This window comes from Hemitrygon akajei, chromosome 5, assembly GCF_048418815.1.
Source record: "Hemitrygon akajei chromosome 5, sHemAka1.3, whole genome shotgun sequence".
Lineage (NCBI taxonomy): Eukaryota > Metazoa > Chordata > Chondrichthyes > Myliobatiformes > Dasyatidae > Hemitrygon > Hemitrygon akajei.
Window position 1 is genome coordinate 98616679 of NC_133128.1, and position 11359 is coordinate 98628037.

The 11359-nt window shown below is 42.8% G+C and overlaps 1 protein-coding gene across 5 annotated transcripts in view; it reads right to left on the minus strand.

Annotated features, from left to right (window-relative positions):
* The window catches only part of sec22a (SEC22 homolog A, vesicle trafficking protein), a 121214-nt gene extending 110606 nt beyond the window's left edge, over positions 1 to 10608 (minus strand). The window contains exon 1 of one of the 5 annotated variants that reach the window (XM_073046129.1): positions 10526 to 10608. Coding sequence is in view for 3 of the 5 variants with exons in the window: in XM_073046124.1 (XP_072902225.1) it covers positions 9280 to 9336 (57 nt within the window). In the remaining 2 variants the exon portion in view is untranslated. Of the gene's footprint in view, positions 1 to 4016; positions 4124 to 9279; positions 9633 to 10302 lie in introns of those variants that run through there. The other 4 variants (XM_073046127.1, XM_073046124.1, XM_073046126.1 and 1 more) reach the window with 4 other exon arrangements.
* Between the last annotated feature and the right edge of the window lie 751 nt (positions 10609 to 11359).

Below are 11359 nucleotides of genomic sequence, written 5' to 3' on the forward strand. Positions count from 1 at the left end.
TACAGCACCCGCTGTAAGATTAAAGTTTAATTCCTGCCTCTGACTGCAAGGAGTTTGTGCTCTGGTTTCCTCCTATATTCCAAAAAGACATACACGTTATAGTTAGTGATTTGTGGGCATGCAATGTTGGCGCTGGAAGCATTGAGACACTTGCAGGTTGCCCAGTACAATCCTCACTTATTTGATTTGACATATATGCTTTGACATATGTGATAAAGATAGCTAATTTTTAAATCTCTATGGTCCAAGTTATTTCACTGCACAGTAGAAATACTGCAATAATTGTTTAATACTGCAAAAATTTTGTAACTAATTAAGCTCCTTAATTGGTTTATCTTTTAGCAGGCTCTTAAATTAACACCATCTTTAAATTAATCAATAAGATAAGTTTTACAACTTTTCATAGCTCTGGGCTACATTTTTATAAGCTATAACAACCTCAGAATAAATCTGGATTCCAGTTGTGTGCCATGTGGAAATCTGTGTCTTTATTAATCACCCACCATATAAAAAAACAATTTTGCTGCTTTGCTGTCAAACTCAAATTTATCACTTGAAATTTTGTACAGCAAGAACAGCTGGCAAATTAGGATGCGAGGATTTAAAATGTATTTGAATTAAAATCATAACAGCCATTGTCACAAACTTTATTGCCATGTCACCAAGTCCATTTCTGTATCTTACAACTACTTAAGAAGTTCACAACTTTGTTGTTCTATGTTGAGTTTCCTATTCAATCCCCACTAAGACCATCCAATTACACCTCCATACACATCATCAACCCTTGTCCTGCTTCCACTTATTTATTTATTAAGAGATACAGCAAGATAACAGGCCCTTCCAGCCCAAATTATACCAATGTTATTCATACATCAGTCATGATGGCAAGGTTCCTAAGGTTGTCATAGCCAGGGTGGTAGTGCGGATAAGCTCCCACTACCTATAAAGTGCTCTAAATGGCATGCATCTCTAACAGCCTCTGACAACCAAGTCTAATTCTTGGCCTTCACATGTGGTTTAGCTACTAGGCCCAGCAGAACTGTTTCTACTGACAAGACAAGGGGCAAAGGTGGACAACTGGTGCCTCAAAACCAGTTGCTTTGGGCTGGTGGGGCTCGTCAGCCTTGGACGGCAGCCTGCCTAGAAGGAAAGCTCTGATTTTAAACCTCCACTGCCTTGCAGCCATACCCACCCATGGGGAAGGTTTTGGGAGTAAACCCCGAGGAAGAAATCCAGAGCCTTGGTCCCTAAGGCAGTTTGACCTTGTTTACAACTTCACTCTGGCAACCTCTGTGACAACACTGGTGCCAAGCTGTATCAGCGCTTGCCCTTCCCTTGGACTACATCAGTGATATGGAGAGGGGGAACCCACTGGATGGGCAACAGCCGGTTCTCCAAATCTTCCCACCCAGGGTTTGACAGACTACCACTACCACTACTACTATCACCACTACCACTACTACAGCTACTGAAAGGCAGAGCGGACTCAGTGGGCCAAATGCCTTAATTCTGCTCTATGTGTTATGGTCTTATGGAAGCAAGTCATCCTCAACATTGAGGGGCTGCCATGAAGAAAAAAAAAAATCCATCAATATGAGAAAGACGCTCTTCATGATCTTCAACATGGAAACTGCCACTGTTAAAGGATCAGAACAGCAGTCCATTTATTTCTCACTGCTGTCTGTGAAGAGTTTTTAAGTCCTCCCTGTAACCACATAGGTTTTTTTTAGACAGTCCAAAGACACACCAGTTGGTAGGTTATTGAAAATTGTCCTATGATTAAGTGAGGGTTAAATTGGAGGTTGCCGGAGGATGTGGCTCGAGGGGCCAGAAGGGCCAATTCCACACTGTATCTCAATAAAAATAAAATAATATTGTTCGCAAGTTTCAGTGGAGGGAGCCAATGAGATATAGGCAGTTTCTTCATGGTGATATTTACAGATTATAGTATGGATGTGTTATTATTCATTTTTAGTATCACAAGAGTGATTTGTTCGGTGACTCTGCTTTATCATCTGCTTATAGACTTCATTCAATATCCAAATAATTTCTTCAAGTTTTTGTTTAAACTTTCATTCATTTTTGAATGTAACATCCATTTGGGAATGGTTTTCCTTAAACTATTCCAAAAATGCACCAGAAAACCATTTAAAGGCTTTCATGTTGCAATACTTCAACTAATTTCTATTGCAGAGTCAGCTGTAAGTCACACTGTAAAACTGCCAAGCCTATGAAGGCCAACAGTCTGGAAAATCCCCTAGAAACAAGTCTTTGAAACATTTTTTCTAAAATATTCAAGAATCAGTAACACTATGCACATACACATAAAACAATAACAAATATGTGGATGAATGTTCTGTTCACTCCTGTTCACTCAACCACATTCCTCAATTGAATGGATCAAGGTTGATTTCTATCCTATCTGAACTCCACCTATCTATCCATCATACCTTGTATCAAAGGTCTGTCAGTTTCAGTTTGGAAAACATTAGACATAGGATTAAGGAAAACAAATGCGATGTTAACATTCATTTTGAGAGGACTAGAAAAGCAAGGATGTAATGCTGCACACGGGCCATATATCTCTAAATCCTGCCAGTTCATGCATCTAGCCATATGCCTAGCAGATATACTTCATCAGTTAGACCACACTTGTAGAGTATTGTGAGCAGTTTTGGGCCCCTTATCTAAGAAAGGATGTGTTGGCATGGGAGAGTCCAGAGGAGGTTCATGAGAATGATTCCGGAAATGAAAGGGTTATCGTATGGGGAGTATGTGGTGGCTCTGGTCTGTACTCACTGGAGTTTAGAAGAATGAGAGGAAATCTTATTGGAACCTATCAAGTATTGAAAGGATGAGTGTAGATAGGATTTTTTTTCCAATAGTGGGGGAGTATACTACCGTCTGTGGCAATGAATTCCAGATTCACTAACCTCTGGCTAAGAGAAATTTTGTGCTTTATTGTTCTATCTTCTATTTATATTGTGGTCCACCTGTTTACTTTTGCACAGCAAAAGATAATTCTGTCAAACAATATATGAAAATACGGGTAGGGATGAAAACAAGGATCTACCTCAGCATATGCAAATATGCTGCTCACCCAATGGCATACTTCTGCTTGCATTTAGATAGACACACAAACTGGTATACAGCCCATGTGCAGTATATGGGATTACTTGAGATGGGTATCACTGTAGATCTAGAAGGCCTGCTCTTGCACTGTCTTGTTCAATGTTCTAAGAACACCTTTATCATTTAATATGCCTCAATCAGATAATGAAAAACTTCTAAACTACAGAAAGTACACTCAGAATCTAGGCAACTTTTCCAAATGAATCTGTTACATGTCACATCAAATTAGTTTCAAATACAAACTTCACTACCTTCTCTATGTGGCTATGAATCTTACCTGGTGACCCTAGATGGTGGGTGTGACAACCTGAGTCTGCATGTTTCAAAGGTTCATTTTATTATCAAAGTATACATGGTCAATACAAGTCTGATATTTGTCTTCTCCAGATAGCTATAAGATACATAAAAATCGAGGGTGTTGTTGAAAGAAAAGACATCAACTCCCCCTTCAGCATGAATAAAGAAAAAGATGCAAAACTCGCAAACCCCGAAACTCCTCACCCCTTCCCTTGTACAGAAAACTAACATGGAAACCAACAGCTGAAACAACAAAACCCCAATCCCTCCCTCACTGAAAAACAGCGACAATAACATCTGAACCCCCAATCTACTCTCACACACAAAAAACTAACAGATTGCCCACACAGAAAAACACCAACAAGAACAGCTGGCCCCAAATCCCCGACTCCTCCCTCTCACAAAAAGTAATCACCCATCTGCCAATCGGCAACACAAAAACACTGAAAATTTAAATTACAGTCCAATAATCACATACATCTCAGAATATCAGTAACATCATCTCATCAACATTCGAGGAGAACGGCTGCATGAACTTAGTGCTTCCGTTAAGAGCAACTACCACACTGGGTCTGAACATCACTGACCTGGCTACTGCCTGCTGCCATCCCCATGGCCTGCACTGAGAGTGACCACTGACCTCCTCCACATTCACCTCGATGTTTTTATCTTCCTTGACGCTTCAAAACGAAGTCGTTCATGACCTCTGGTCTTTTCCATGAGGCAGCTTATGTTCTTGGTCCTCTTCAGGACCCCATCTCTGACCTTTTCCACAAGGCAGCTCATATTCTAGGTCCTCTCCAGACACAGCAGAGCACAAGATCATTTGTATCGAATTCTGAACTGCACGTCACGGGCTCCGACAGTTTCCATAACACAATCAAGACAAAAAGAACAAGCAGAAGATGTAGAGAAAGTGAAATATTTGAAGAGATTGGCTATCTGAAAGATGTCACCCGAGGAATCATTGTTCACTGGCGCCACCTTGACCTGACAGTATAATCAAGTTGAGTCCTATTTCCACACAACAAATCTACATTCTATGTAGATGCTCTGATCTGTAGAACTTTCAAAAGTGAAAATATCGATGTTTCAAAAGCAAGAAATTCTGCAGATTAATACACACAAAATACTGGAGGAACTCAGCAGGTCAGACAGCATCTATGGAAAGGAATAAACAGGCAATGTTTCAGGCTGAGATCCTTCATTAGGACTTGCGCTGGTTGTTAGGACAGAATCTTTTATGTTTAGATTCTGCAGAGGCTGGAAATCTTGAGCAACACACACAAAATCCTGGAGGAACTCAGAAAGTCAGGCATCATCTATGGGGGGTGGGGGAGGTGGAGAAATAAACAGTTGACATTTCAGGCTGAGACCCTCATCAGGATAACAATTTCTCCTTTTTCTGGTATGCTGCATTGAATCAATTAATAGTTCCCAAATATCCTCTACCGATGTAAACAAGTAGGCAAGATGATCAAGTCTGTTGATGCCAAGAGTATGAGGGAAATATTTCCTCCCTCACCCAATCTTGAAGCAACAAGGAAAGCAAAATCAAAATCTCAGAAGTCAGAATCTGACTGACCTCAGCTGCAGTCTGAACTGTAACACGGCAGAGATCACTGAGGGACTTGGACACTGTCAGAGTAGAAGGTCACAAAGAAAGGAAGTCAGAAGGGAAGTGCTGGGGTGAGGGGTGCGAAATGATTTACAGCGAGTATGTAAGAATCAGGGTAAAGGAAGATGATGATTAGAGGTGTTTGAACATGAGGAGCAGTATCAAGACTTGGAGAATAGAAACAGGGTGGTGTCGAGGAAGGGCCATGTAGTTAGGGTGGAGAAACTAGATCAGGTTGTAGGGAGCTGTTCAAGTTTACTGTCATTCAATAGTTTATTGTCATGTATATAGCTAAAAGTAACATCATTCCTCAAGGGCCAAAGCTTAAATCACAGTACATATGGTCACACGGGGCCCTCCATTGGTCAGGGTCGACTATGGATATTGCGTCCTAGCTGTTTACGTGATACACAAGCCAGGGCAGTATGATATGGAGAGCAAACTTCTGCCCATTCAGTGCAGGCTCCCCCTCTCCATGAAGCTAATGTCCAAAGGAATGGCAGAGACAAGTATAGTTTAGCGCCAGCAGCATCGCAGGAGTTGCTAGTATGCATTGAACTCAATGTAGGTCTGCCATAGAGAATCCAGCTCCAGACTTTTCCATGGGGTTTACTCCTGAAGCTTTACCCACAAGTGGGTATAGCCGTAAGGCAGCAGAGGTTTGAGATCAGAGCTTTTCTTCTCCTAGATGAGCCCGAAGCAATTGGTTTTGAGGCACCAGTAACTAGTTTTTGCCCCTTCTCCTGTCAGTAGAAATAGTTCCAGTGGACTTAGTAGCTGAGCCACACATGAAGATCAGGAGCTGAACTTGGTTGTTGAAGGCTACTTGACACGTACACCATTGGTAGCATTTAAAAGGTAGTAGGATCTCATCCCCACTACCTCTCCTGGCTATGACAATGACAGCACATATAATAACAAAAATAATAACTTATAGAGCACGTTTCATACAGACGTTGCTCAAAGTGATTTACAATGGATAAAAGTAAAAACATGAAAATAAAGTAAAAATAAAAATAAACATGAAAATCAAAATCAAAAATGTTAGTTAAAAGCACAGTTAAATAGATTTTCAGCCAGCACTTAAAAAGTGAACCTGCATCCTTTATAGTTTTAGGTATTGAATTCGACAGTTTAAGAGTGTTGTTCAAAAGAGTTGACCAGCCAATTACCTTTTGAGGGGAAGATTGTTTAAATTTAAGAGATCAGCAGAAAAATATCTAAGAGCTCAAGCAGGATTATAAAATGAAAATGATTTGGTGATGTACTCAGGTCCCAGACCATTAAGAGCTTTAAAAACAAGATTTAATCCTGGTTTTGGTTAAAAGTCTAGCTGCGGCATTCTGACTGAGTTGAAGTTTGCCAATAGATTACTTTGGAAGGGCAGTAAAAAGTGCATTGTAGTAATCTCATCTATTCACTATAAAGGTGTGAGTTAGCTTTTCAGCATTATTACATAACAGAAACAAAGGTGCCTTTGCAATATTTCTTATGAGTAGAAATGCTGCTAGGGTTACTTTCTGTAGGTGGGATTTTAAATTCAAATCTGAATCAAGAATAACACACAGGATAGGAACTTCTCCTCCAAGAGGACCACTACCTTGTCATGATTTGGAGGCTTGTGTGCTTCAATGACCCAGAGAGCTATGCTGGCTGGAATAAGAGCTTTATGCTTTGGCTCTTAGTCGGATCATCCATGCCAAACAGGTCACAGGATAATGGCTTGGGAGTTCAGCTTAGGGCTAGCAAACCTGACTGGTAAAACAAAATTGTTACAGAAAGAACAATGAACAACCCTTCTATATCTGAATGCAAAGGTATTCCGGAATGTCCACCTGGGATTTGTACGACTGATAGTAGTAAAAACCAAGAGGAAGCTACTGACATTATGAAGGAAGCCCTGAACACCACTAGAGATGGAGGGCCATCATTGCTGCTCTAAACACCAACAGTGTTCAAGAATTTCTGATTTTACAAGGGGAACCAAGTTCCCAAGTTTATCAAGAAGTTTATCACTTTTGGCTTTGGGACCAAGCAAAAGTACTTCAGTTTTATCTTCATTTAGTTTTAGGAAATTATTGCTCATCAATTTGTTTATTGCAGCCAGACCAGAAGTCAGAGAAGATCAGGTGTTATCATCGTCAGGCTTAACTGAGATATACAATTGTGTGTCATCTGTGTAAACGTGGATATCAAGTTTATGCTCTCCAATGATGTCTCCTAAGGGCAGCATGTACAAAGAGAAGAGTAGGGGACCAAGACAGCTTCCTCAAGCAACACCAAAAGGTACAATGTATCTCTTAGAAAACAGACAAAATAATGTCGCACTAAGATATATGAACAAGAACAATTAAGAGCACGACCAGAGAGTCAGTAATGTGATTGAGAAAAATGTTGTGGTCAATTGTGTTGAAGACAGCACTTAAAACTCTGATGGCATCAGTGCTGAGCCTAAGGTTGCTGACAATTTTGGTAAGGGCCATCTCCAAGCCGTGGTTTGCTCTAAAACCTGACTGAAATTTTTCTAGGATATTGTTCTCATTTAGAAAGTTGATGAGTTAATTGAAAATTACTTTCTTAAGAATCTTGCCCAGTAAGGGAAGATTTGATTTTGGCCTGTAGTTATCTGGTACCTCACACCAAGGTTTGAATTTTTAAGAAGTTTGACAGGCACAGTTTGAAGGCATTTGGAAAAACTCCAGTTTCAAGGATAGAAATATAGAAAACCTACAGCACAGCACAGGCCCTTCGGCCCACAAAGTTGTGCCGAACATGTCAGTACCTTAGAAATTACTAGTCTTACCCATAGCCCTCTATTTTTCTAAGTTCCATGTACCTATCTAAAAGTCTCTTAAAAGACCCTACTGTATCTGCCTCCACCACCGTGGCCAGCAGCTCTTTCCACGCACTTACCACTCTCTGTGTAAATAACTTAACCCCCGACATCTCCTCTGTACCTACTCACTAGCACCTTACACCTGTGTCCTCTTGTGGCAACCATTTCAGCCCTGGGGAAAAAGCCTCTGACTATCCACATGATCAATGCCTCTCAACATCTTATACACCTCTACCAGGTCACCTCTCATCCTCCGTCACTCCAAGGAGAAAAGGCCGAGTTCACTAACCTATTCTCATAAGGCATGCTCCCCAATCCAGGCAACATCCTTGTAAATCTCCTCTGCACCCTTTCTATGGCTTCCACATCCTTCCTGTAGTGAGGCGACCACAACTGAGCAAAGTACTCCAAGTGTGTCTGGCCAGGGTCCTATATAGCTGCAACATTACCTCTCGGCTCCTAAATTCAATTCCATGATTGATGAAGGCCAATACACCATACACCTTCAGGGGTAAGGTAGGGGTGAGTTCTAGGGTTCAGGCAGGTATCAGGAAGGGATGGATCTGGGAGCAGAAGAGATGTGAGATGGGTTGGGGTACAGGAGGAACTTGGGGACTGGAGAGCTGGGATCAGAGATCAGGGGTCTGGGGTGGGGTGGGAGTGGTATAGTGGTAAGAAAATGTTAAAATTTTCCTAACAGAATTGAAAACACTATTAAGAGTCCTTAAAAATATGGTAGGCTCAGGATCAAGAAAGCAAGTAAACAGTTTACTTTTTGTTACAATCTATAATAGAGTTCCGAATCAGAAATATTTGTAAATGTTAACATGGTTGCCTTTTTTTAAAAAAAAGAGGTTGGCTGTAGAGATTACCAGTATCTGTAGCTACACAAGCCATCCTGGAGGTAATTTTGTTGATATAGTTATGATCCACCACAAAACAATATTAATACAAGTCCCTGAGTGGCACAGCCTGAAGATTAACAGGTTGACATAAAGTGCGAGGGGCATGTTTATGTAAGACAGTACAAAATTATTGGCACTATTAAGATAAAACAAGCAGCAGTATAAATATGTGAAACAGCAGCAATAAAAGACGAAAGGTGACCAGTGGAAGTTAAGAGTGTGTCTGTGAGTTGGGGAGTGCAGCAGGGTAATGTGTGCTGGGTGGCAGAATGATGTCGGGGGAAAGATGCTGTTACCCATCTGCACATTTCTGGTTCTTGTGCTGCAGCAGCTTCTCTCTGACAGCAGGGAGGAGGAATAGGGAATGTAAAGTAGGTATGGGGAAATAAGGCCAGGTGGAGAACGACAGTGAAGACACAAAGTATGGTTTGAAGGGTGTGGGATAGGGGTGGGAATAAACAGTGTGTAACAACAGGATATTAAGCCAGTACCTGGACTTTGTTTCTCCTTCCACCGATACTGCCTGATCTGCTGAATATTTGCAGCATTTTTTGTTTATTATTATATTGAGACCCTCTGTTGCAACGTGCATCTCAGCTGTCTACATAATACACAAGCCTGGGAAGTACCATATGGAGAGCAAGCTCCCCCTCTACACAAAGCTGATGAACCCAAAGGAACAGCAGAGATGGATACAGTATGGCACCAGTGGTATCACAGAAGTTGCCAGTCAGCATTGACCTCAACATAGGACTGCCTTAGGGTCTCCAGCTCTGGATCTTCCTCAGGGTTTACTCCCGAAGCCTTCCCTATGAGTAGGTATAGAGATCAGAGTTTTCCTTCTCCTAGACGAAGTGCCAACTATGACTGACAAGCCCCAACTGACTGAAGCGACAGGTTTTAAGACGCCAGTAACCCACCTCTGCCCCTGCTGCTGTCAGTAGAAACGGTTCCGACTGGCAAAGTAGCAAAGCCACGTGATGACCAGGAGCTAGTGGTTGTCAGGGGCTATTTGAGAGGTATGACATTGGGAGCATTTAATAGTTTGTGGGTGCTTATCCCCACTATCATCCCCTATAGCAACCATTATTATAACATATATATGTGTGTGTGTAGCTGGGATATTCTGGCGTGTGGAGCAAGGAGTGGATGGGGGGCAGGGCTTGTGATGGGTAGGTCAGTGTGGAGGGAATCAGGGACGAGACAGGACGCAAGCATCTTGGGAAAGGGGTAAGGTAGGGGTGAGTTCTAGGGTTCAGGCAGAAACCAGGAAGAGATGGATCTGGGAGCAGAAGAGATGTGAGACGGGGCGGGGTACAGGAGGAACTTGGGGACTGGAGAGCTGGGATCAGGGATCAGGGATCTGTGGCGGGTATAGCGGTAACAGGGTCAGATTGTGGAGAGCAGCGGGGATTGCGTCGGCCAGCGATTCACCGGAACTCCCGGTGCCGCCAGCTGTCCCCGCTTCCTGAATATGTTGGCAGGCGCCCACGCTCCGTGCCCCCTGCCCTTACCCAATGGTTCCCCCTCCGCCGGTCTGTCGGGGCAGCGCCGGAACCGATTCGAAGCTTCCGGGAAGCGGGCCTCTCGGCCAAAGCCCTATCGTTACCCCAGCAACCGACGGCGCCGCTGCACCAGGCAAGACGCTTCCCGCAGCAGGCTTCAGCGCGGTATCTGCGACTGCTGTGGCACTAGCCGTGCGGCGGAGTAATCAGCCGGGCCCCCCCACAAGCCCACCTCCTTCCACCGGCCTCAGATGCGCGCTCCCGCTTCCCTGAGCGCAGACGCACTATCTCTCATGACAGCCACACTGCGCCCGCATGCGTTGTTGGCTCGCCAAACCCCAGCGCGCATGCGTCTCGCGTGGCTCAGCGACGTCGCCATTTCAGCCCCACCTCTCTTCGGCAGATGGAACACTTTGCACATGCGCGCTTTTCTTGCTGGCAGAATCTGGGGCGCATGCGCAACCTCGGAAAACCCACCTGTCAAATGATGTTTACGTGGCACACGCGCTCTTGGTACTGTGCCGATTGCAAATAACCAGGGTTTAGGGAAGTTGTTAGCATAACATATAGAGCATATAACATTACAGCACAGTACATTCTCAGATATTAACCTATCAATCTAACATTCCCTCCTAACATAGCACTCCATTTTTCTTTCATTCATGTGCCTATCTGAGTTTCTTAAATGTCCCTAAGGTATCTATCAGTATGGCAGATGGAATTTAATGCAGACAAGTGCCAAGGCACTGAGGAGTACTGTAGAACAAAAGGATCTGAGAACAGGTAGATAGGGTTGTAAAGAAAGCTTTTGGCACATTAGCCTTCATAAATCAAAGTATAGAGTTCAGGATGTTAGGTTGAAGCTGTATTGTAGGGTAATCTAATTGGTGGAAATGTACATAATTCACAACCACCGACATTTAGTTGGGGTTTCACCTTTAGAGGCTGGTCTGATGAGATGATGTATTATATGAAGTTCTGTTGCCATGCTTTTTGTGTCAGTGTTTGGAATTCAATAAATGAGTTGTTACGGTTTATCTTAAATATAAAGCACCTTATGATATTT